At 37.1% G+C, this 27,920-nt stretch overlaps 1 protein-coding gene across 2 annotated transcripts in view; it reads left to right on the forward strand.

Moving 5' to 3' along the window:
• Positions 1–27,920, forward strand: part of TNPO1 (transportin 1) — an 88,499-nt gene that overhangs the window by 9,955 nt on the left and 50,624 nt on the right. The window contains exons 1-3 of one of the 2 annotated variants that reach the window (XM_045566315.1): positions 22,809–22,931; positions 23,066–23,179; positions 25,926–26,001. In XM_045566315.1, the coding sequence (XP_045422271.1) occupies positions 23,075–23,179; positions 25,926–26,001 (181 nt within the window). In that variant the 5' untranslated portion in view covers positions 22,809–22,931; positions 23,066–23,074. Of the gene's footprint in view, positions 1–22,808; positions 22,932–23,065; positions 23,180–25,925; positions 26,002–27,920 lie in introns of those variants that run through there. The other variant, XM_045566314.1, reaches the window with a different exon arrangement.

Raw genomic sequence — 27,920 nt, forward strand, 5'->3', positions numbered from 1 at the left:
CAAAGACACCTGTACCCGAATGTTTATAGCAGCACAATTCACAATCGCAAAGATGTGGAAACAACCCGAGTGCCCATCAATCCACGAATGGATTAGTAAACTGTGGTATATGTATACCATGGAGTACTACTCAGCTATAAGAAATAACGATGATACGACATCTCTTTGGTTCTCCTGGAGAGAATTGGAACCCATTATATTAAGTGAAGTATCCAAAGAATGGAAAACCAAGCATCACATGTACTCACCAGAAAACTGGTTTCCCTGATCATCACCTAAATGCACATCGGGGAAGGATACCAACTGGACATCAGACTGAGATGGGGGGTGGGGGGAGGGGATGGGTGTATGGCTACATGATGAGTGCGTTGCACACCCTCTGGGGAATGGTCATGCTTGAAGGTGCTGACCCGGGGAGGTGGGGGGGAGGGTATGACTACATGGTGAGTGCCAGGCGCACTGTCTGGAGAATGGACACGCTTGAGGCTCTGACTCGGGGATGGGCGGGACATGGACAATGTATATAACCTGAACTTATGTACCCCCATGATGAGCTGAAAAAAAAAAAAAAAAAAAAAAAAAAACCTCTCTACCTAAATGTCTATTATTAGACATCAAACTTAACATATCCAAAACTAAACTCCAGAGCTTCCTCCCCATTACCTGCTTTACCCACAGACTTCCCCATTTCTATCAGTGGCATCTCTGTCCTTCCGTAGCTCAGGAATCTTGGCATTATTTTTTTACTTCACTTGTTCTTTCACTCTTCAAATCCATTCTTTGAGGACAATCTATTTTCCGTACCATCAAAATGCATTCAGAATCCTACCATGCCTCACCACCTCCCCACTGCCACCACCCTGGTCCAAGCCACCACCATCATTTCTTGTTGGATTACTGAAATGGGTTGCTGCCTGGTCTGCCCATTCTACCCTACCCCCTCTCAACAGTATTTTCTCAATACAGTAGCCAGAGTAAGCCTTTTACAAATTAAGACAGTCCCTGTCACTTCTCCATTCAAAGCCCTGCAATGGCTCCTGCTGTGGTCTTACTGAATGTATGTGTTGTCCCCAAATTCATATGTTGAAATCCTGCCCCCCAGGGTAATGGTATTAGAAAATGGGATCTATGGGAGGCAATTGGGTCATGCAAGTAGAATCCTCATGAATAGGATTATTGCCCTTATAAAAGAGGCCCTAGAGGGATCTCTTGCCCCTTGTCTCTTGAGGACACAGCAAGAAGGAATTGTCTGTGAGCTAAAAATGGGTACTTACCAGATACTGAATATACCTTAGTCTTGGACTTCCCAGCCTCCAGAATGGTGAGAAACAAATTTCTATTGCTTATAAGCTATCTAGTTTATGGTATTTTGTTATAGCAGCCCAAAGGAACTAAGACCTTCTCTCTCATTCACTCAGGGAAAAACTAGTCTTTACAGTGGCCTATAAGGCTGTACAAGATCTGCCCAACCCACTCCCCTTTCTCCTTGCCTTCCTGACCTCATTTCCTACTACTGCTTTCCCCTCTTGGTTACTGGCCTCCTTGCTATATCTTAAAACATTTCTGTCATGTTCCTCCTACTTTAGGACCTTTGCTTTAGCTGGCTTCACTATCTGTAATGTACTTCTCCCAAATATCTGCTTGCCTCAATGGCCTTACCTCCAAGCCTTTGCTCAGATCTTATTTTCTTTAAACACCCTATTTAATACTACATTCTATCCTGTCCTCCTCCTAGACCCTCTTATCCTGAGTCATTTTAATTTTTGCATAGCACATAACCACCTTCTAACACACTGTATCAGGGATCAGCAGGCCATAACCCCATGAGCCTCTGGCCTGTTTTTGACAGCCTATAAGCAAAGAATGGTTTTTACATTTTTAAAGTGTTGTTAAACAAAACAAAAAATACGTGACAGACATATGTGGCCTACAAAGCCTTAAATGTTTACTATTTGGTCCTTTTCAGAAAAAGTTTGCACTATATATTTTAATGTTTAGTCTGTCTCCTCCCACAAGAATGCAAGTTCCAAAAGGGCAGAGATCTTTGCTTTTTTGGTTTTTACTTTTTTAGTGACAGGGTCTTACTCTGTCACCCAGGCTGGAATACAGCGGTGCCATGATAGCTCACTGCAGCCTCAAACTCTGGGGCTCAAGCAATCCTCCTGCCTCAGCCTCCTGAGTAGCTGGGACTACAGGTGTGTACCACCATGCCTGCCTAATTTTTTTTATTTTCTTGGAAATGGGCTCTTGCTATGCTGCCCAAGCTGGTCTTGAGCTCCCTTTGGTTTATTTATTGCTTTATCTGCAGCAACTATAACAGTGCCTGAATGTAGTAAGCTGTCAGTAAATATTTGTTAAATGAATGGTTTGTAATGGTGCAAAATTGTAAATAAGTTGTATTCATCAATAAACTAATTAATAATGAAATTTACCTATATTTAATGACTAGGAAAGCTAGGGCATATTTTGAAATTTGTAATAGAACAGAAATAAAACATTTTTTTGTTTCTACAATACCTGTGTGTTTAAAGGCACAGAGAAGAGCTCTACAAGGATACATATCAAATGAATGCTAGACTACCTCCAGGGAGGGGACCAAGGTTAGGAGAGGTAGTTGAAGTGAGCTTGAATTTCATCTGTATTGTTTGCTTTTCTTTTTTTAACAATGAGAAGCATCCACATTAATTTTTAACTTAAAAATTGTTTTTTAATGAAGAAAAGGGGAAAATCAGAAGTATTGAAAAAATAAAGCAATGAGAGGAAATAGTAACGGTGGAGAGGGAGGGAAGAAGACATTGCCTTTTTAAAATGTCTTATTGGGCCAGCAGTCAATCTGAATGAGGGGAAGGAGTGAGCAATATGAATATTTGGGGAAAGAGCCTGCAAAAGTGAAGGCCTTTACATGGGAACAAGCTTAGCCTGATTGGGGAACTATAAGAAAACCTGTGAGACTGGAGCATAGTGAAGAAAGGGGACAGAGTCCGCTAGGAGATTAAGTTCAGAGATAGGCAGGGGCCCAGATACGATACAATTTTGTAGGCTGTGATAAGGATGTAAGGTTTTATTTTAAAACCACTGGAAGGTTTTGATGGAGGGAAGACATGATTTAATTGCAGGTTTAATAACAAGATCAATTTTGCTGCTTTGTCTCAGAGAATGGGCTGTGAGGGAACAAAAGATGAGGCAGGGAAATCTATTACAGTAGACCATCTGGACTAGGGTGGACAGTGAAGGGGGTGAAAAGTAGTCAGATTCAGAGTATATTGTGAGAGCACTGGGTGCTGATTTGGATGTGGGATGTGAGGGAAATCAAAGGAAATAAAGATCATTGCCTCTGATCTATATATTTGGCCTGAACAATTGAGTGAAAACTAATGACATTTAGTGATAATAGGCAGCTGTGGGAGGAGCAGATTTGAGGGGGAGGGAGAAGGGAATCAAGAGTTGTTTCAGAGCTCAGCACAGTGGCTCATGCCTGTAGTCCCAGCTACTCTGAAGGCTGAGGTGGGAGGATCGCTTGAGGCCAGGAGATTGAGACCAGTCTGGGCAACATAGGGAGAACCTCATCTGTTAAAAAAAAGGAGTGGGGAGGGGAAGAGAGTTTGTTTCAGCCAGCAAAGTTTGACATGCCCAAGTAATAAATAAGTGAATATTTCTTGTAAAATGTTGGGTACTTGAGTCTGGAATTCAGGATGCTATTTAATGGCACAGACTAGATGAGATTATGAAAATAGAGAAAAGAAGGGGACCTAGGATGTTGAAGTGTAGGGGAGCCAGCAAAGGAGACTGACAGAGAGCAGCCAGTGACATGAAAGAGACACGTGGCAGGGCCTAAAGAGTTGGGTGAAAGAGTGGTCACCTGCATTCAGCACTATGAAGAAATTAAGATGAGGCCAAGGAGAAATTGTTGGGTTTGGCAACATGGAAATCTGTCTCAGTGGAATGGAGTAGGGGAGATGGTGACTATAATACAATTTTCAAGATATTTCTGTGAATGGAGGGGAATGCAGATTGAGTAGTAGTGAACAGAGTCAAAGCTGGATTTTTAAGATACAATTTTTAAATAATTTTAAACTTACAGAAAAGTTGTGAGAGTAAGTCAGAGAACTCCCAAATACACTTTACCTGGATTCACCAATTTTTGACATTTCGCTACATTTGTTTTTCTACCCTGCATACACATTATTGATTTTTTTGTTGTTGTTGAGAGTAGGCTCCATACATCTTTGCCCCTTTAGCCCTTAATACTTTAATGTATATATTGTAGAGCCAGGATATCCTCTTAAGAAACCACATGCAGTTAGCAAATTCAGGAAATTTAGTTTTTCTATGATCCATATTACAATTTTGTCAGTTGTCCCAGTAACATCCTTTATACACAGTCTGGTCCAGGGTTTTATGTTACATTTAGGTGTCATGTCTTTTTAGACAGAGGTTTTATTTTAAAGATAGAACTTTGCCATTTTATTCTCATAACAGCCCTATGAGATATAGCTTTGACTATCTAATTTTATAGATCATAGATCATAGGTTAATTTTTCTTTCCATGACTAGTAAGTGGCAGAGCCAGAACTCAAAGTCAAGGATAGGGACTCAAGGGTCTGTATATTTAAGCACTATGCTGCAGTGACTCCCACATAGTACATGAAAAAATCTGAAATGTCTTATTTGAAGTAGATAGGTCAAATATATACATCAGAGGCAATGACCCTTATGTCAAAAGGATGATTTTTAAATTTCTAGATCTGTAATTATAACCCTCTTACTTCATAGTAGTGCATCAGTTTAATATGTCGCCCTGATAAGCATTATAGTACAGAAGGAAGAATAAGAAAAGTAAAGATATTTAAACCTTATATGTAAAATTTATCAGACTTTGACATAAATGATGTTTTCAGAGTTATTGGTACTGGTTGTTTAGAAAGGTAAAATGCTTGGATTCTTTTGTGGTAGGATTGAGTTGGCAGTAGTATATGGACATGGTCTAAAGAGTTCTGATCTGTGTTTCCAGAAGAGTTTATTTCAGCCAATGAAATGCTACACATCAAACCTTTATTAGAAAATATTATAAGACTTAATTGAGGAAAAGAGCTTTAATGATTGAACCATTGAAACCACAGGTGCTCCAAAATAGGAATTAGAATGCTCCATTGAATTTTTGGTTGAATAATGTTTTATGCAGTTTTATATGACACAGTTTTGAGGGGATAATGAGTAAAGGACTTCCATTACATAGAAACACAATTATGGTGAAAATTTTTCTATAATATTTTCAGCCAAAGATTGTTCTTGCTGTTGAATGTGACATCTGTAATAAGTGACCTAAGGCTGGCACAGTACTGTGCCTTTTCACAGGAGCCCACATATTTGCTGAAAGAATCAAGTGACATGTAGCTTTCAGTCAGGTAATTTAGTAGTCCCAGAACTGCACTTGGATGATTGAGTTGAATACAAGTTTCCCTGAAGGCCAAGAGAATTTCAGTAGCGAATATAAAGGAAAGTAGTAAGGCTGGCTTTGGAATGTGGAGTATGACCAAATTGATTACATTTACAGTCAACTAAATGTTTTACTTCTAGAAGCTGAATGGAACTTTGCTTTATAGATGAGGAAATAAACCAAGTGAGGGTGAGTCACTTGTAGAGGATTGCCCAGCTTGCTATTCTTAATGCAGAGAACTGAGATTAGCAGCCCAGATTCCTGAGGCCCCCCCTTTATTTTTCTTTTATTTTGGTTCTAAATGGCCCAGAAGACTTTAAGACTGTTGGTGGGAGGCAGTTTGTCCTTAAGCCCCGTGAAGTTACACTGGGCTGTTAGCTCCAGACAGGTTGTGGCTGTGAGTTCATCATCCTTCCCTTGGCCCGACACCCCCACCCAAATAAGTAAAGGATGAAACAGTGGAGGGATTGTGAAGGTGGGAAAGTTTTCTAGAGTCTTGTTTTAGCATAGATAGTAAGGTCTGAATAAAGAAAGTGGTATGGTGGTTTAATATTTAATGTAGGAATTTGATGGAAAAGCTTAAGAGCCAGTAGAGAAATAAAAAAAAATGAGGCATGAAAAGGAAAGGCTCTAACAAAAATTCTAACTTTGTTTTACAAAAATTTGTTTTACAGAAAATCCTAGTGGGCTAGAGGCTTTTGTTTTAGTATTGGTACTTGCTGGTTATACAGAAGGCAATTTTTATTTGTAGAACAGAATATACCCATTCATACTTGAATGTGATTGTAGTAGAGTTTAAATAGCTCAACAGCCAGGGCAGAATTATGATTTCAGGTAAAATTATCATTTTCTGATTCAAGGAAGTACGAACTCCTGAACATCTCAAATGCCTTTGAGTCAAGTTCATCACATGACTAGCCACATATTGAAATATTGAATTTAATATTCAATAAATTAATTTAAATTTAATAACTTAAATCTTAGTAATTTCCTAGTTCTCATCCTCTCATTTCAGACTTTTTATTATTTTATTTGTAATTTCCAGCTGTGAAATCCTACACAAAGTACCTAATAAATGTTTGCTTATTGATTTAATACATGAAGTTCCTTCTTTCTAGAAGGTGCACAGTACTTTTATAAGAATATATAACCAAGAGTTAACTAGGCATTATATATTTTACTAACTGTAAATATTATGGATTAGTTACTACATGAAATTTTTTTTTTACGTTGAGGTATCAATCATTTCATGTGACTCAAGGCAGAGATTTGCTTTCTGTGTCCCCAGCCCTCCGCCAGTATTCAGGAAAAGCTTATTTTATAATAAATAAATTTGTGTTTCTTTTTAAGAATCAGTTTCATGTAATGGAAATAGTGGTTGTTTTTAAGGCAGTTAATTATACTCTTGTGTATAGTCATCAATTGTGTTTACCTCAAAGACTATATAGACACACAGAACTATACTGTTAGTTTTAAGTCAAGATAATTTGTAAGCATACAGCTTCTTTCCATTCCTTTTTATTTGTTATACTAGCTTCCTTAGGCAAAAAAGTATATTAAGAAGAATTCATTGATGATTCTTCATTATAACATAATTAACTTAGATTTATTTATTTCTGCAGTAGAAATTTTCTTATGTATTAGTACGTAATTTTTTACTTAAAATACTTATTATTGAGAAAATCTGTAGAACTTATTACTACAGAAGTCTCAAGAACCATTGTAGAAGAATTACAGGCCCTCTTTTCTAAGCTACGATTCATTTTTGTTTGCTTTTGGCTTTTACATCTTTGGTGGGTTTTTTTCCTTAATTCTCCTAGTTCAACATAGTGTTTGAGGCATTTGTTGATTTTTTTATTACACGATATTTCCAGAATTATGTATCAATGTTTGAAAAATTAGAAAATTGATGGACAATGCTTGCAATATTATTTTTTTGATATTAAATAAAATTTTGAAATTTATTCTTGGTTTAAATTTTGTAGTATTACTGTTTCTGTATATATTTGCTTAGTATTTTGCAGCGTTTAGATAAGTCCTAACATTAATTTCTTGTTATAATAACATTTTAAAAAATTATTTTTGTACACATAAGGTATTAGAAGAGCAATCTCAAGTGTAGAATCTATAATAACTCCCATTATCTAAATAAAAATAAAATTTCTATTCTCTAATATGTAGGATGGCCTTTCTCTGCAACTAGGTCTCTTGGATTATAAAACAACTTTTCTGGTATAATTCTTGCACTTTGCAAAAGTTGAATCCTTTTTTTTGTTTGTTTGTTTGTTTTTGAGATAGCGTGTCATGCTGTTGCCCTGGCTAGAGTGCCATGACGCGTCTTCATAGCTCACTGCAACCTCTTGGGTTCAAGCTATCCTCCTGCCTTTGCCTCCCAAGTAGCTGAGACTACAGGCACAAACACCACACTAGGCTAATTTTTTCTATTTTTAGCAGAGACCACATCTCTCTTGCTCAGGCTGGTAGCAAACTCCTGACCTCAAGCGATCCTCCTGCCTCAGCCGCCCTAAGTGCTAGGATTATAGGTGTGAGCCACCACACCTGGCCTGAATCCATTTTTTAAAATTGCTTTAAAGATTTTTTTAAATATTATCTTCTTATAATTGTGCCTATTCATTTTAGTGGCTTAATCTGGGAAACAGTTGCTCCAAGTATGTAAATTTTGTAGATAACTAAAACTTAACACTTTAATTACCATAACCTTTAAGAATTTTCACAAAAAACTTTCTAAACTATATTTCATACCTTTCTGCCTTCTTAAAAAGTTAAAAAAAAAGATATAATTTAAGCTTCTTGATGACTCACTTGTCATTATGAATAGCAAGCATTGCACATAAAATAGTAACATGCTCTGGGGTCTTTTGCCCCTGTGCTATTCATGACTTCAACAGTTACACTGTTGGAAGGTTTAAAAGAGAAAAGAAAAAAAGATCCATAGTGGTAATACCTTAACACACTGCTAGCTTTTCGTTATTTCCCTCCAGTCTTTTTCGTTTAATAATCTGGTCTTTTTCATATACATATTTTTCATTTAATAATCCAGTCTTATATATGTATTTTTACTTATCTGTAATTGTACTCTATGTACAACTTTTTATCTTTTTTTTTACTTTTTTAAGTATAAACACTTTCTCTGTCATTACTGAAATTAACCATCTTTTTTTAATGATTGCATAATAGCCCACCAATTGAATGTTGTGTTATTTACCCATATATTTATTCTTGATATTAGAAATAGTACTGGGATAAAATCTTTGAGAATAGCACTTTCTTTTCTGTATTTAGGATTCTTAGGATACAGTCTCAGCAGTGTAATCATGAGGGCAAATGGTATAAAAATATGTATGGCTCTTGATAGAGATTGCTGAGTTGATTTCTAATAGGTCATATTAGTTTTATACTACTATTAGTAATTTGCTAAGGTTGAGTCATCATATCCTCAGCAGCATAGGATATTATTGTTGTAGAATTATCGTTGCTAATAAAACTAAAAACACTACTTCATTATTACATTTATTGATTACTAGTTAAGGTTTGGCATTTTCCCATGTTTGTTTAATGTTATATTTCCTCTTGTGACTTTCCTTTCATGTGTTATCTGTTGGTTCTAAATTGTCTTTCTAGACAAGTAAAGTTACTAATGTATTGCTGTCTTGTTGGAGTGTCTAACTTTGTATTGCTGTAATATGCTAGGAGCTCTCTGTTATGCATCCAGCATATTTGTAAACAGTGATAACTCCTGGAAATGCATAAGAGATGTTATGGATCCTTTGAGATAATGGAGTGTCTGAGTCTTGAGAAGCAAGTATCATAGTGAAAGTAAGTTGCCACTGTCCCTACATCTCCCCTGGTATGAAGTGTTAGTAAAATGAATATCGTGAGGCTTTTTTTCCCTTGACGAATTCAGTGGCAATGATTGTCAGTGCTCAGAACCAAAATGGTATAATTTGGAAAAGGCAGGGGAAGGGATGACAGGGTATTGATAGAAGTAGATGGGAAAGGAATTCTGTTGTCCATAAAGAGGGTGCACACCTGAACTATGTGTGTGTATACACTCTATGATGTTTGCACAACGATAAAATCACCTAACACATTTCTTAGAACGTATTCCTATCAAGCAATAGATGACTGTATTTAGTTTTCGCCCTTATATAGTTTTTGCAGACTGATTAAATTCATATCTGATTTAATATTTACCACTTGATCTCCATTTTTTTCTTTGTTCTTTTTATTCCTCTAGTATGTCTCTTTTGATTTTTGTACCTCTTTAGACTATCACCTTCCTTAGTCTTTTCTTGCTGCTATAACAAAATACCTTAGACTGGGTAATTTATGAATAATAGAAATTTATTTCTCACAATTTGGAGGCTAGGAAGTCCAGCAGATTTGGCATCTGGTGAGGGCTTGCTCCCTGCTTCATAAATGGCATCTTGCTGCATTCTTACATGGAAAAAGGGATGAATGCTGTGCCCTTACATGGTAGAAGGGGAGCTGAAGGGCAAAACAGGCTCCCTCAAGCCCTTTTTGGGGCATTAATCCCATTCATGAGGCAGACCTAATCACCTAAAGGCCCCACTTCTTAATACTATTGCATTGGAGATTAAGTTTCAACATGAACTTTGGAGGCACACAAACATTCAAACCATAACATTCTGCCCCTGGCCCCTGCCCCCAGATTCATGTATCCTTCCCACATGCAAAATACATTCATTCCATCTCAATAGCCCCAGAAGTCTTAACTTGTTCCAGCATCAATACAAATATCTAAAGTCTATAGACTCTTCTAAGTCAGATATGGATAAGGCTGAAGGTATGATTCATCCTGAGGCAAATTGCTCTCCAGTTGTGAGCCTGTGAAACCAAACAAGTTACATACTTCTAAAATACAGTGATGGGACTGGTATAGGATAGACATTCCTATTCCAAACTGGAGAAATAGGAAAGAAGAAAGGGGTAATAATAGGTCCTAAGAAAGTCCAAAACCAAACGAAGCAAGTTAGATTCAATCTTAAGGCTCCATTATAATCTTCTTTGACCCCACATCCTGCCTTCCAGACATACTGGGGCTGGAGTTGGTCCCCCAAGGCTCCAGGTGACGCTGGCCCCTTGGCTTTCCTGGGCATAGCCCATGCCTGCTGCAGCTCTCACAAGTTGGAGTCCAGTGCCTGCAGTTGTCTCAGGCTGGAATTGCACTCTGGTGACTCTTTGGAGGTGGAGGAGTGGGAACCACCCCCACAGTTCCACTAGGTATTGCCGTAGTAAGGGCTCTCTGTGGTGGCCCCATCTCTGTGGCAGTTCTCTGACTGAGGTTCTCTAGGGCATTCTCTGAAATCTAGGTGGAGGTAACCATGGCCCCACAGCTTGTGCATTCTGTGCACCTACAGAGTTAGCACCATGTGGACACTGCCAGTGTTAACTGCCTTTGCCCTGAGAAGTGGCCCAAGCTGTACTTGTGCAGCTGTGCTCAGTTGAGCCAATAACATACTCCTCATTTCCATCTCAGACCTCATCAGAATGGCCTTTATTCTGGCCTTATAATACTGTCCTTATTTCTACCAACCTTCTGATCAGGACCACCTAAATAATCTCTAAGTAATCTATAGGTTGAAGCTTGTTCTACCGCTTTCCTCTTCTTGAGCCGTCACCAGAATAACCCTTTATCATCCAACCTTTACCCCATTACCCAGTGCCAAAGCCACTTCCATATTTTTGGGTATTTTTTACAGCAGCACCCCACTTCTCAGTACCCATTTCTGTCTTAGTTCTTTCCTGTTGCTAATAGCAAAATACTTTATACTGGGTAATTTATAAATAATAGAAATTTATTTCTCTTACTTCTGGAGGCTGAGAGATCCAAGATCAAAGTACCAGTGGATTAGGTGTCTGGTGAAGGCTTGCTTTCTGTTTCATAAATGGTGCCTTCTTGCCCCTTCCTCATAAGGAAGAAGGGGAGTGGTAGGGCCAAACAGGTTCCCTCAAGCCCTTTTATAAGAACACTAATCCCATGACCTAATCATATCCTAAAGTCCCCACCTCTTAATACGGTTGCATTGGGGATAATATTAAATTGATTCAGCTATACATTCAACTATAGCATCACCTTATTTAACATTAACTGCCCTGTGAATTGTATTTAACTCACACTAGTTTTGAGCGTGGGGCCTCGTGAAGCATATGTAACTCATGTCTCTTATCTTGGGAGCCGCAAGAACTGTTTTTCAAGTTGCATATAACTGATGCACAGAAAACAATTAAAATAATAAATTTTTCATTAAATTAGAAAGGATCATTTTGTTTTTGAAGTTTTTATTCAATTTTTTAATAAAACACTGTTGTCCCAAGGAAAAAAATTTTTTTCCTAATGTGGTAGTCAGTGTCTTAAATCACAGGTTAAACAGCCCGTTTTAATGCATGTTCTTTGATTGTACAAAATAACCTAAGTAATTTTCATCTTAATGTTATCTGATGGTACGAACTGCCATAGATACATCTGGATCTTATTGACAATTTAAGTTGGGGGGAGCAAAGTGTGAAGGGAACAAACATTAAAAACCTAATTTGTGGCACTTTAAGTTCTCATTTAATCTTTTCATCAACCCTATTTCACAGATGACTAAATTTGTGGCTCAGAAAATTAAGCAACTTTCCTAAAAAGTTGATCGTTGAGAGAACTGGCATTTGAACCCATGCTTCCTCTACTCCATCCTGCTGCTTACTAGCAACAAATAGTGTGGAACAATGTTCAGTTCAGGAACTAAAGTTGTAAAAATTGACTTCCTAAGTTTTTTCTGCTGTATCTGTCTTCCCATAAGTGACATCTGACTAATAAGTATCCCAGTTGTGTGTGAGATTTCTATGAACAAATGAAAGGTTAAAGCTAATGATAATCTGCCTACTAACTACTTAACCTTTTTTCACCTTTCTATTTTACTGTCTAAACTGATTTTACCCTTTTCTAATTTAGCCCTTGTATTCCTTTTTCTGTTTACACTTGAAACTGTGAAATGTTAAATCCACATGTTATATTAATACTTAACGGTAGTTTTGGACATAAATAAGAAATTCCTGGAGCCCTTTCACTTCAGAACCTGAGGAGCAATCTAACTGCAGTTAAACAGGATGTTTGTAGTTACTAAGATGACCAGTAGTGGTTAACCCCATGTGCTATCTAATTTTCTAAAAAATTACCAGCTTTGCTTTCTATCAACTGTACAGGTGTGTCTCACTTTATAAATATGTAAAGTGGATTCTAAAATATTGAATCATACCTTTTTTTTGACTTGCCTTATAATTTCAGATGTGTTTCACAGGAAAATATTTGGCTATTTGCATCATAGCCCTTTTTTACCAGCTCTTTAAATTCAGCAAGTGTAGTTATAATTAGTAACTTGCCTGGTGCTGATATATTTTAAATTATTCAATGCCAATATTTTATCAAGAGTACTTGCTAGAGTACTACAGATTTATCTCCATCTTTTATGCATGCCAACTTATAAACCAGCAAGTGTATCACATAGTGTAAAGCAGTATTACTTTAAGACAAGCTAATCTTTTAATTGATTGTGCTTATATTAATATATTTAATGAACTATGAATCAAAGGAACAATTTGGAGTAGTGGAAACATTGGACCAGAAGTAGGAAGACATTAATTTCAACCCAGTTCTTAACATTTACTAGCTGAGTGACTTTTGGCAAGTTACTTAACATTACTGAGACTGTTTCCTCAACTCATAGGGTAGTTTTGAAAATTAAAGAAGATAAAATATGAAAGGACTTTAAAAATTATTAAGCACTGTACTTACTTGAAACCAGTTGGCAGTGATCAGCCAGCATTCTGAAAGGGAATTTACAATCATGTTATAGTACTTAAGACTTTAAAAGGGCTTTTGTTAAAAAATCTGTCACAGAAATGAAAACTATTGGAGGTAGGGTTGACATAGGCAGTGACAGTAGTCCATTGAACTATTTAAATAAATAACTCTCTGCTTGAATGCAGCAATGGAAGGATCCCTGGTAAAGCTCATTAATGAATCCTACGATGCTAAAAGAATCAGGGACCTAATTTTCTCATTTTGTATATTTGAACTTTAATGTGTGGGTTTATTTAGAGAGCTTACTTTTAGTTTTATGAATGACTTAATGTTGCCATTTGAAGAAAGATGTAGTTATCATTCAAAAGATACATTGATTTGATATACAAATTTAAATCATTTTGCCTATCAAGGACCATAATTTTCTAGTGTGTTTTATTATAATTTCCCAGCAATAAACATTTATATTCTTTCCCCAAAACTTGGTTTTTCCCAAGTTTGCATTTCTGTCTTAGAACTTAAGTGCAACTCCTTACCCATTCTCTGTCATTGTTAAATTACAAAGTATATGGACATTGTACTTACTAGGTTCTGACACATTCAGTCCTTACTAAGTAGTGCAAATTATTATGTGACTTTAAGCAGTATGTTCACATGTTTTGGTTTTCATCGAAGACTTTTTTTTAGTGATTAGTGATATTTCCCTTTTAATCAGTGCAATCCCCATTCTGTTCCTCTTTTTCCTATTTCTGTCATTTCTGGTTTTTTTGTTTTTGAGACAGGGTTTTGCTTTGTTGCCCAGGCTGGAGTGCAGTGACTTGATCAGAGTTCACTGCAGCCTTGAACTCCTGGGCTCAAGTGATCCTTCCACCTCAGCCTCCTGAGTAGCTGGGACTACAGATGTGTGCCACCACGCCCTATTTCCTGTCATTTCTAGTACAGCTAGAACACTGCTGCTCATTAGAGTAAGAAATAATGGAAATTACCAGGAGCAGATTTAGTGAGTTAATATAGTGGTTCTCAACTGGTAGTTCTCAGTGATTATAATGTGCAGTCAGGGTTGAGAACCAGTGATTTAAGTTGCTTAAACATACATGGAGAGAATGAGACCAACGGTAAAGGTTAAATCTGTTGTAGAACTCAACAGGGAGTTGCTGTTTTGAGGGTGACAATAGTCTGACCAAAAGTTACATATATGGGAGATGTTACTTATGTTAGTGTTACGTTTTGATTAAAAGTGAAAAGTTTGAACTCTGAAAGGCAAGGTGCACTTTATCACATCTGAATTGATGGAACACATGAAAGTATTCACTCAAGAGAGCTGTTGGATTCTTGGTGATGCATGGACTAGAAAGGGAAAGAGAAGAATATACACCCAGAGCATTCATACTCTACCCAGTATTGAGTTCTGTTAGGGGTTAGTCACATGTTCGTGGAGGTGGCAGAATGAGAATATGGCAGAGTGGTTCAGTGCACAGGCTCTGGAGTCGGGTGCATATGGCTTTGTTTATTACTGTTTGTGTGACCGTGGTCACATTGCTTAAGTTCTCTTAAGCCTGTTCCTCTTCTGTAAAATGGAGGTAATAATAGTACATACTCAAGGAATTAAATGAGCTCATGCATTTAAAGAACTACCATAATATAACTGGCATCTGGAAGCTCCCATTAATGATAACAGGGTTGCCGTTATTAATAGGCACAGTCGAGACTTCAGAATCACACAGATTTGGTTTTGAATGCCTACTTTGCCACATACTAGCTGGGCAAGCTACTTAACCTCTCTGAACCTCAGTTAATATAAAATGGAGTTAATATCTACCTCATAGTGCTGTTGTGACTATTAAATGAGCTGAGTATAGGAAGTACCTGGTTATAGATTGGGTTGGATTCTGAGATAAAGCTTTCCCTTCTTATCACTCACTCTCATTGATAATAGACTTTTTTATGAGACTGATGCACTGCCTACTGCAGTAAGGAGACAACTGATAATAGACTTTTAAAAAAAAATGTTTGTAAACTTTGATTAGCATTTGTGTAGCATGTCTAGTCATCTTCAAAGGTCTTGCTGAAAGGACACTCTAAGAATACATTTATTTAAACTTTCCTTAGCACTTATTTTCCATTTTCTTTTTGTTCTGTTAATATCCCAGCTCTTAGATGACAATAACTTTGTAATGCCAGAAAATTAAAATTTTAACTTTTTAGCTTAATTCTTTTAAGTGGTGAACTATATCAATTACCCTAATCAGTCAAGGAAGGATGACTTAAAACCTATGTGTCTAGCAACATGTAACATACTCTGTAGTCCCTGCCCTTCTAATGTAGTTGAGCTCATTTCCTTAACTAATATGGGCTCAACAGTTAGTTTTGCTTTTTCTCCTCTTCTTTCTTGATCCATAGCCTCTGATTACTTTATAGAGAATCTCTTAATGGACTTTCTAGTTCACCTGATAGTTATAATTTAACAACCTCGTGGACATTTTGATTCTTTGACGTTTTAAAAACATTTTTAAAACTTACCAGCTGCTTGTAGACTTTCTCTTCTTTCCCTTCATATCTAAACTTTGTTCAATATCTCATAAAAGTTTTATTAAATAATTACGTTCTTTAAATAGCATGTTCTTTTAGACCTTCGGTGATCTCTGATTTTTTTTTCTTCCTTGCTCATCATAGCATCTTTTTGTAAAAAACCAGTATAAAAGACCTTTTCTGTGGTAGTTACATATCTGATTCACATTCAGTAAATGATTCAGCAAGTTTCTTAAGCTGTGTTTTGATTTATCTACTTGTCAAATGAAAATAATGCGTGCTACCTACTCATACCAAAGGGTTGTTGTGAAGATCAGATTTAGAATGTTTTTAACTCATTTACTCAATACTACTGAAATATCTCATTTTATTATATTTTCAGAATACATATATACCGCTTTTTAAAATCTATTTTAAGTTTTACTATAGTTAAATATGATTTTTACTTTTCTTTTTTACCTCACCACAAAGGTATCAAATTATTTCTTTAGTATACAAATGGTTTTATTTATGATTAGTTTCCCAGTTTGTAGAGATTGATGTTTCTGGTGGAAAGGCAGGCAGTAAAGTATATCAGGGGTTTAGAGACTGTACTCTGGAGCCAAATTAGTTGGGTTTGAGTCATGGCTCTGTAACCTTAGGCAAGTAACTTAACTTCTCTGTGCCTCAATTTACTTATCTGTAAAAGGTAGTTAATATTAATACATCATAAAAGTTGTGAGGATTCAATTAGTTAACATATGTAAGCACTTAGAACATTGCCTGGTACTCAAAAAATGTTAGCTATCACTATTATTGACAAAATATTAGATGTGTTTCAGTCTTTTAATATTTAAGTACCAGACTTTTTAGTAGTATCTTGGCTCTCTTGTGAAACATTATTGCCCTTCCCCTAACAAACTGGAACTCCATTTTATCTGCAAATTGGACATTTAGGTCTTCCTATGGCTCTCCTTGCCATCATTGCAGCCTAATGGGTTTTTGTTGTGTTTTGCTTGTTTTGTTTTGTTTTGTTTTGTTTTTGAGACAATCTCACTATGTTGCCCAGGCTGGTCTCAAACTCCTGGCTTCAGGCCATCCTCCTGCTTCAGGCCTCCCAAAGTGCTGGGATTACTGTGCCGGCCCTGATGGGTTTTTAAAATCATTTTTATTATAAAAATAGGATATATTATAAAAATCAACAAAACATTGAAGTTATAGAGCAAAAGATGAACCTCTCCTTCCCATTTTTGCTTCCTATGAGAACTAATCCGTTTCCAGATTTTTATTTGATCATGTCTTTTGTCAGTTTAAAACCCCCTTCACAAACTTTATATTATCCTTAGGATGAAGTCCAAACTTCCTAACATGGTCTATGAGGCCCTCCTAGCCTCTGCCTTCCACTTACTTTTGCTTTTTGGTAATCCCTATTAGATCCAAGATGAAAAGTCACTTCCTCAAGGAAATCCTTTCCTAACCTCCTAACTGGGCTAGCATAATGTCCTCACAGTCCCTTTTACTTTCCCCACCATAGTCCTTCTCTTCTACAGTGCTGCTCTCTGGGGGCGTCCTAGTGACTGGGATGTGCTCTTATCATTTACCGGGTGGGGCTGAGGGGCATTGGATGTTTACCATAAAGAATTGTCCTAGTCCTGTATGACTTGTGAATGTCCCACTAGATGGTCACATTGGTAAAAAAAACATGTTTATAGTTACTAGAGCCAAGAGCCTAACTCAGTTTTACATATACATATGGAACTTTTTGCAGGGTTTTAATATATGTTCAGTTTTCCAGGAACAAAAACTACGGTTTTATTGAAGGACAATTGTATCTTTTGTTTAGAACTCTACCAAGAGTTCACCATTTGGGGAAAATCATGTCACCAATGTTAACATTTCTCACACTCATAGTGATTAAACATATAGGTGGAAACATCAGACTGCTGGGTAAATACTTGTCTGGATTTAATTGAAATTAGGGAAAAAAAAGCTCTGAACCAGATGGGGGAAAAACACTTCTCTCTTTCCTGCTGAACATATTTGCTTTTCTTTCTTTTCCTATTGCACTTCATCTTATACTTCATACTTCATTCATAAATAGCACATCTGTCTCTCTCACTAAATGAGAACTTAGTGGGGACAAGAACTGTATATTACTTATCTTTTTTTTTTGAAACAGAGTCTCACTCTGTTGCCCAGGCTAGAGTGCCGTGACTTCAGCCTAGCTCACAGCAACCTCACACTCCTGGGCTCAAGCAATCCTCCTGCCTCAGCCTCCCAAGTAGCTGGGACTATAGGCATGTGCCACCATGCCCGGCTAATTTTTTCTATATATATCTTTAGTTGTCCATATAATTTCTTTCTATTTTTTTAGTAGAGATGGGGGTCTCGCTTTTGCTCAGGCTGATCTCGAACTCCTGAGCTGAAACAATCCACCTGCCTCTGCCTCCCAGAGTGTTAGAATTACAGGCGTGAGCCACCACGGCCAGCCCGTTTTACTTATCTTTGAATTTTCGGTATTCACTGAGCACTTGGTAGTTGCTCAACTTAATATTTATTCACTTGAATTAATAGCAACAACAATAGTATTTATTCAACAAATATTGAATCAGACTCTGCTAGGCAAAGAGGGCAAAAAGACACTGTCTCTGCTCTCAGGAACACATGATCCATTCCAAAGACAGACCTGGAAATAATTGTAATGCTGTATGACAGTTTCTAGAATGGAAATAGCTATAAACTGTAGCTCTGTAATGAAAAAAAAAAAAACACTTAAGTCTTGCAGGGAGATCCTGGAATAATGTTACAGAAGAGAAATAGTATCCAACATCAATCATAGTGCCAAGAAAAACTCTCAATAAATATTTAGAAATTCATTGAATGAGAGTAGTTCTAAAGAGTGAGAAGGGATTTGCCAATGGTCAAATTTAAAAGGGCATTCCCCACAGGAAATCCCTATTCCAAAGCTCAGAGGTATGAGAGGTGCAGGAAGAATTGCTGGAGCATAAAGTTGGAGGTTAAGTCATAGATGAAGTTGTCCCTTCCCTGAATGTGATGGACCAGATCATGAAGAGCCTTCTTGCATAAAAAGAAGTTAGATTTTGTCTCGTAGATGGTAGAAAACCATTAACTATTAAAACTACTGTTTTTCAAATTATACTGTGTGCCAGGTACCTATAATCCTAATACAGAGTTGATATTTTCCCATTTTATAATTGGGAAACTGAGGCTCAGAGACATTAATTAACTTGCCCAGGTTTTCACAGCTATTGAGTGGAAGAACTAGAATTCAAAATTAGGTCAGTTGAGTCCACACCTCTTGTCTTCTTCTTAAACTATATTTTATTTTACACAGCACATCCAACAGGGAAGAAGTTGGATATTTTAACTTTTTAATTTTTTTTTAACCTCACATCATTCTTAACTATAGCAAATTCAAAATTTTTATGTAAATTTAAGTTAACAATTTGAGACTCATGAGTAAGTTTTAAGTCTTCTGAAGGTCCAAATTTGTATCACAGTAACTCACCTCTTGCAGGCCACTTTTTATTCTGGTGCCATCTGCTATCTAGTTTTTCAAATAACTGTCTTTTGACTTACTGAAATGACCTTTTCTTTTCAGTCACCATTGAATGTTGTGGGCTAATCAGGCATGGTTTGTATACCCTGAAGGAGAAAAATTTGAAGTACTACTTCCTTTTTGAGCCATTTAGATCTGAGTCTTCAATATGCAAAAAGAATACTCCAAGTAGTAATTATTTAAATTTGATAAGAAAATCTAATATTAATCTTGCTATTCTATTTAATTAATATAAATGTAATTTACTATTTAAATAAATGATTTCTACCTTATATCCTGTGTGCTTGGTTAGCTTGAAGTACTTGAGACAATATCTGCAATATCTGGCTAGTCTGGGATGAGATTCTTCCTTATTTTAATGGCCATTAAGATGTCGTGCATTCTGGAGATGGATCATGGTAATGGTTGTACAACAGTGAGAATGTACTTGGTGGCACTGAGCTGTGTACTTAAAATGGTAAGTTTTATATATGTATATTTTATCACAATTTTAAACAAGATGTGAAACAGAAGTTCAAAGTGGCCTGAGATCTCTTATCAAGCAGTTATGAATCAAATATTCTTGAGAGCCTTTTGTTATGGACTTGAGTAAGGTGTGCAGGAACATCTGTGTTAGCATCATAGGTTGATCAAATTAAATGTTCTTAATACTAAGCTGTTTGAAAAGAAAAAGAATCCCATTTATCTGAATGCAGGGATAAAGAAGAAAACATGGTAATGGCCCAATATTATGGTGCAGTCATCCTCAGGATGGATGTGATGATGAAAATGCCTTTCAGACTTGACTGCTCTTGGTCCCTGCCTTTAGTTTCTTGTTCAAAAGCAAGCTAAAGAGGCCGGGCACGGTGGCTCACGCCTGTAATCCTAGCCCTCTGGAAGGCCGAGGCGGGTGGATCGCTCGAGGTCAGGAGTTCGAGACCAGCCTGAGCAAGACCCCGTCTCTACTAAGAATATTAGTAGAGAAATAAAAATTATCTGGACAACTGAAAATATATATAGAAAAAATTAGCCGGGCATGGTGGCGCATGCCTGTAGTCCCAGCTACTCGGGAGGCTGAGGCAGGAGGATCATTTAAGCCCAGGAGTTTGAGGTTGCTGTGAGCTAGGCTGACGCCATGGCACTCACTCTAGCCCGGGCAACAGAGTGAGACTCTGTCTCAAAAAAAAAAAAAAAGCAAGCTAAAGGATTAAGTGGGCTATCTAAATGTCACCTCAACAGGTAGAATGTGCATGGTAGCAGCTCCAACTTGTAGCTGAGACTCAGACTTTTAGCTTCCTTATCCCTACTGGTATCATGGGAAATTAAATTGTCATTCATTAGCTTCACAAAAATTAAAAGATTGTGCTGGTGGAGATTTAGGAAATATTGTTGGTAAGTATGAATTGCATAACTTTCTGGAAAGTAATCTGGTAATAACTGATAAAAATTTTAAATACACATACTTTTTGGCCTAATAATCCCACTGGGTTGCCACTATCATGTAGAGACATTGGTACAAGTTGTGTTGTTTATAGCAGCAAAAAAGTAGAAGCCAGTCAGGAAATGGTTGAACAAATTATGCTCTATCCATCCTAAAGACCAATGTACAGCTATTAAAAGGCTAGTTAAATCTATATGTATTGGCCTGGACTGATAGCTATGTTATATAATGTGTGAAAAAGCTGTAGAGTTAATATTAGTATAGTTTGGAGTATGACCTAAAAACAGAGGAACCATACGTGTGTTTGAGAATAGCGTGTATAAGGATTCATGTCAAACTGACAAAATTGATTGTCTCAGGGAGGTACGCGTGGAGGTGGAATTGAATTAACTTACCTTGTAAAACCATGTTGTTTGATTTATTATAATATAGTTTTTGTAATTTTTAAAAAGTTTCTTAAGTTAAAAGAAAAGAAAGGGAAGGGGAGAAATAGATAGTGATAAAAATTTTACTAGGGATTACTTTGGGGGAGGGTTGATGACTGGAAATGGGGACAAAAGAAGCCTTGGTACTGGTAATGATCTCTATCTTGAGCTGGGTGTGTTCACTTTGTAAAAATTCATCTAATTATATGCCTATAATTTGCATAATTTTGTGCCTATATTGTATCAAAGTATAAAAATTATAGAATAGCAATACAATGGAATGCTATTATATTTTCTTAAAATATTTTCAATAAATATTTAATATATGAAGTCAGGCAAGAAATAGTACAGTCCCATTGTAAAATATAATGTACCTATAAACATTGTATTGTTTTTATTCCAGTCTTCATTCGATAGATATTATGTCCAGATGATGGTTGTTTTTGTTTTGGGGGTTTGTTTGTTTGTTTGACATAAGAACAGTTTATTGGGTTGGGTCATTTAGAAAGTCAATAAAACTTGGTGAGCCAAATCAGGAATTTTAAAATATTAAGCAGAAATTAAGAGTGGAGAAGAGGAAAGGAAAAGGCATTTTTTAAAAGAAAGAAAAACAAAGCTAACTAGAGAGGTGTAGTAAGGTCAGGTAACTTTGTTCAACCTCTACTAGGAAAAGACTTACTAATTTCAGCTGTCAAACCATCGTATAGTAGTAGAGTCATATTAAAAATACTCTCCTTTATCAAACTCAGTTTGGCTTTTTTACAAGTAAGTAAGTCATGCTTGATACCCAAGTTTTGTTGTTTTTAAGTATTTAGTTTTAATGAAACTATCATTGATATAATAGTTTCAGTTGACCCTAGCAGATGCAACTTAGTCATAGCTTAAGAAACCTACATTCTCCTCCCAGTCATCACTGATTGATGCTGGTAGTTTGCTTTTTTTCACCTTAGTTGCCACATGGGGGCAGATAATACATCACTAGGTTGTAATGAGATTCAAACGAGAAAATGTATGTGAAAATACTTTTATAGAATTAAACACTACCCAATTGAAAAATCACATTATTTTTCTTATATTTCATTAGGCCTAAAGTCCTTAGTTGTGGAATGTAGTTATTTCATGATGGAATTTATCTTGCTTAATAGGAATTCAAAAATTGAAGTTTATGAAAGAATGTAATTTTTTTAAGTCAAGTTCTGCAAATGTTGCATTTAATGGTTCTCGAGGTGTGGGTTGTGATTGCAATGTGTCATTATTTTAGACTAAATGCTAATGTTTAGTGCTTACATATCAAATTGAAATGCAAACATTTTTGTTGCTTCTTAATTGTTGAACTGTCGGGAATTATCAGGCTTTTTTCCCTAATTCAATAATTTTTTGTGAATTCATCATGTTCACCTAAAATAACTAATACACCCAAATCAGATCACTTCAGGTGTTTCGCAGGGGGTTTGATAAGGCTTGGCTTTTGATTAGATCCTTAAGTTAGTAGTTATCTTCTGGTCGGAGTAAGCGTTGGGTTGGGATGGAGAAAACTGCGTGGCACTAGGACCCAGGGGGCTCCCGTGAGCGGATCTTGGGGCCAGATTGCAAATTCGCGGTGACTCAGTCTGGTCGGCTCCTTGCGCTTGGCGGCCGCGGCGGCAGCAGTAGACGTTGGCGGCCGAGCTGCTGGGAGCAGTTCCGCCAGCTTTCACCGTCCGATACTTCCTTCGGGCCACCCCAAGCAGGTCCGAGGCGTCTGGGTAGTGATGGGGTCGTTGTGGCGGGGAGACGGGGTTTGCTCGGCGCGGGAAGCCCTTGGGCCTGTGCACAGGGGAGTAACATTTGCTCCGTCTCTTCCTGTGTCTGGCTTTATTTGCAGCAAACCAAGATGGAGTATGAGTGGAAACCTGACGAGCAAGGACTTCAGCAAATCCTGCAGCTGTTGAAGGAGTCCCAGTCCCCAGACACCACCATCCAGAGAACCGTGCAACAAGTATCCTTTCCGAGGCCTGGCCGCCGCCCGCGCAGCTGGCTCGGCGCTGCGGGCCCGCTCGCGGCGGCCGGGGGGCTCCCGCCGCCCCTCCCCCCTCCCTCGCCTTCTGATCCCTCCTTCCTTCCTCTGTCCGCCCGCCCGCGGGGGAGGCCCGCCGCCGCAGCCGCTGCCCGGCGCCTCGCGCACGCAGCCCTAGTGCCTGGGCCGGGGGCAGCGCCGCGTGGGGCTCACGCCGCCGAGACCGTCCGCTTCCGGCCCGCTGCAGGCGGGGGCCCCGGGCCGCCGCCCGAGATCGCGACATGTGCGCGGCCCCGGCAGCCACGTCCCCGCCCGCCGCTGACCTGCCGAGGCGGTGGGGAGCGGCTCGGGCGGGAGCGGCCCGGGCCCACACAATGCGCCCCGCGGGGTGGGGGCGGCGGGCCGAGCGGGAGGCCGGGTGGAGGGCGCTGTGTGAGCTGCCGAGCTTTGCTGGCCGACTGGCCAGAATGGGTGGAGCTGGCGCGGGGTTTGAACTGCCGCCGTGTTGGTCCTGAGGTTTTTCCAGGCCCTTGCCCTGGAAGGACTGGAGACTGGAGACCTACAGGTGGGGAAAGGGGTCTCTAAGTGCCTCACCTCGGGGCTGCTCGTATTAACACCTGTTGCAAGTTCCCTGGCTCCCAAGTGAGATTTTCTTTTTAAAGCTTTGGCTCAAAGCTAATTGCACAATTAGTTAAGTCTTTACCAGGTGTGCTGGTGTAGTTGTCCTTTTGCTACGGTTTTAGAGACAGAAAGGGTTAAGAAGCAAAACTTCTGTGTATGCTTTTTGTAGTCCCCTAAACCGTACGTAGACAAATGGAGAGCTCTTATTGGATCCAGTAGAGGAAACAAGTTCACTTACCAGATCATAAATAATTTTTCTACCTCTGTTCTTTTAAGCCTAAAGCAGTTAAAAATATTTTTTGCAGAAAAGTGTCTTGATTTTTATTGTCAATAAACAGCAAAATTACTTAATATGGAATTTGGTAATGAGCTCTTTTCGTGTTTGAGCTTATTTAAAATACTATAAAGATGAAGTTATTCACCCAGAGGGTTTCAAAGAAGTACTGCGTTTGCTGTAACCTAAAATTCTCAGTAGATGACAAAATAAATACTTAGTTTTTTTGTTAATGTACTGCCTGTTTAAAAAATGAGGGGCTGACGATTTAGATCTGCTAGTACTGAGGAAAAAGTAGTTTTTTGGAATGTATTGGGGTTTGTATATGAAACCCTGCTATGGCTCAGTCTTAATTGTGTTGTCATAGTTCCAGGACTGATAGAAAATTGATATTTAATTAATTGTAGGTATTATATGACACAATTAATTATTTCTTAAATTAGCCAAGCCCAGACTTGCATTGTAATTCTTAAGTAGCACTGTATATCATATTTTCCTGTTTTAGTGTATATTTATTAAGTACCTTTTATATGCCCCGTACTGTGCTTGGGCTAGTAGTCAATTTACAGTTTATTCTATGTGCCTGGAGCATAGTATGTCCTCTGAGTAAGAACAAATTAAATTTCTATTACTGTGAGAGGAAAACAGTATTTTAACTAAAAATATGCACTGCTTTATATTTTCAGAGTGCCTAATGATGACCTTGTTCTTTGTATCTCCTAAAGGGAGAATGTATTTAATTGTTTTGTATAGACTTGGGCACTTCTGAAAAACCATAATAATAGTATAAGTAGATACAGCTCAAGTTTTAAGAAAGTAAACCTTATCAGGAAGTATTTATGAAAAATGTATTGGCATATCAGCATGTTGTTAATCTTGGCCTTTCACTAAAGCAAGAATTACCATCAGGGTTTTTCTTGGTTACAGAAAGTAGTAGCACCTTGAAATTTTACTAGAGAGTATATTTTGCTAGTTAACGTTCCGACCCCTAAACATTGAGGGTATTCAATATGTGATAAATAGCCAATAAAGTGTGCCTAGACTTCTGAGTCTTGGATTTAATCAGAAATTTAAATCTGTTGTGTAAAAGCATTTTAATCATTCTGTGTAGTAAAACACAGTTGGGAGGTGTGTTAGGGGCTGAGAGGGCTTGAAGGATGAGAGATGTAATATAGCATTATGTTGCTGTTGTCTGCCAACACCAACGAAATACCTGCAAATTTGTGTCACTGGGAATGTTAGATTCTGGAGGAAAAAAACAATTTTATAATTATTGTGTATTCATCTCATGATGTGGACTTTATATAATATTTGATATATAGACTTGTACATAAGTGGCATTTTATCTTAATTTTTTGAATTCCAAGGGACAGATGAGTCAGACAAAAGTACTCTTTTTTTTCTTTTTCCGAAACTTAAAAAGCTCTTTTATAAAGTTTATTTCCCTAAGTGATCTTCATCTCTTAAAGACTTGTTTTCATTTCTTTGGAATACTTTCTTTTTTGTAACTATTTTATACTTGGATACCTTTCTGGTTACGATGTTTTAAAGTTCTAATAAGTCTAAGAATTCTGTTTTGGAAAATTTTTGTTGTATTGAGCATACTGAAGCTGGACCTTGCATTGAATAAAATTGATAAATTTCAGCCATAAAGCACCTAAGAGTTTTAACAAGCACTAGTGCATGAGCAGTATGTGAATAGATTTAATAAGATATCCTTATTCTTTGTTTTAAAAAATGTAAGACTAGAAATACCACAAAGGAATTCTTGATTTTTATATAAAAAATGCGTAGTTTACACAGAGACATTTCCTTAACTACTGTTTGTTGTAGAAACTGGAACAACTCAATCAATATCCAGATTTTAACAACTACTTGATTTTTGTCCTTACAAAATTAAAATCTGAAGGTAAGTAGAGTTTGTGTTTAACTTTTTAAAAGTATCTTTAAGACGTATTAAAATATACTGAGAGTTATTCATTTCAAAGGATTTCATTTTATAGTAAACGTGCTTTATTGATGTGGAATGAGCAGAGTTATTACTATAAGCATTTACATGCTTAATAAGGATTCAGTTAATTGGGTGTTTATATAATAAATTCCCTCATTGTTTGCAAATGAAAACGTGTGGAAAGTCTACTTTGTTTTGCTTCAGTGCTTATACATGAATGTGTTGATTGATTCCTTTTAATACACAGCCAGAGCAAGAGGAAGACCTTGTCTCTACAAAAAACAGAAGCATTAGCCAGACATAGTGGCTCGAGCCTGTAGTCCCAGCTAACTCAGGAGGCTGAGGCAGGAAGATTGCTTGAGCCCAGAAGTTTGTGGTTGCAGTGAGCTATGACACTATTGCACTCTATACCAGGGCGACAGATTGAGACTGTCTCAAAAAAAAAATAATAGTAATAACTGAATATATGTGTGATCATTGTAGAAAAAAATGGAAAGGTCATATAACCAAAATGAAAAATCACTTAGCCCATCATCCAGAGATTATGTTGATCTCTTGAATCATATCCTTCTGTACTCCTTTTATATGGCTATGTATAATACATACTATTTTTAAATTATTTAGCAAAAAATGGTATTTTACTCATAGGTAAACTTTCATAACTTTTCAAAAACTTCTAACAGTGTACATAAAACTTTTTCATTAAGTCTTCTAAACTATTTTAAAATTAAATCATTTCTATGACAGTTTAAAGGCTGAATAGTGTGATTTTTAAGTGATATGGTCATTTGAATGTTCTAATAACATGTAAAGTCACACTAGATTTTATTTCGCAAGTATTTATTGCACATCACCTCTTTGCCAGGCAGTTTGCAGGCTCAGGGGAGATAAAAGTGAGCAAAACTAAAATCTGTGCCCTCGAGGAGCTTACATTGTAGTGAGAGGTGTTCTTCATAGCATTTGAGTATTCCTTCCTGAAACATTGCAGACACATAGGAAACAAATATTTATTGAATAACTGACCAGCCTCTAAATAAAAGCACTGTACCCTATTCAGTGATTAGTATTTTAGATGCCATAGTGCAGTTTGTAAAAACACTGCACTTGGAGTTGGGAAATAACAGGTTTCAGACTGAGTTGAAATCATTTGACTTCTTTTCTTTCAGCTATAAAAAGCCTGTGTTAGACAACCAGACCATCTGTAAGGTTTCGTTCAGCTTCAAACTCTAGCAGGTTAATGGTCTTAATGTATAGTAAAATCTCACTAATCTTGTGTTCAGATTTTGATAATTCATACAGATAGCGATTTCTTTCCAATTGTTTTCAAATACTTTTGTAGTTGATAGGAGTGTTAATTTATGTTTGGGGGACATAATAGAAAATTTAAAACTCCAAATCTAGGTTTTAAGAAATTAAGGAATTCTTTTAGCCTGTCTTTAAAAGTATATTTATGACATATTATTTCTTAATATAGAAATTTTTCTTATAGTTTGTGATCAGGCTGCTATTTTCTTTTTAAAGAACTAAAATATTTATTAAATGAATTTTTCTAATCTGTGGTTAAGTTGAAAATTATTTTCACTAAGCTGTCTACTCTCTCATGTTCATGTTTTTACCCCTACATTCCAAATATTAAGATTGTTATAAATTATACTCATTATTAAAGCTTTGTTGGGATATAAGGATACTTCAAAAGTACTTTTTAAAAAAACTTATTCAAATAGCAGCAATAGAATTTGGAAGCCACTACCTCCACAAAGACCTATTACAAAACCATAAAATGTTGGAAAAGATTTTATTCGGGTTTTCTTGACCCTAAAATGTATTTCATCTGTTCATTGGGTACAGTTCTCAAAAGACAAGAGTAGGAATTTTAC

Source organism: Lemur catta, chromosome 12 (assembly GCF_020740605.2).
Source record: "Lemur catta isolate mLemCat1 chromosome 12, mLemCat1.pri, whole genome shotgun sequence".
NCBI lineage: Eukaryota > Metazoa > Chordata > Mammalia > Primates > Lemuridae > Lemur > Lemur catta.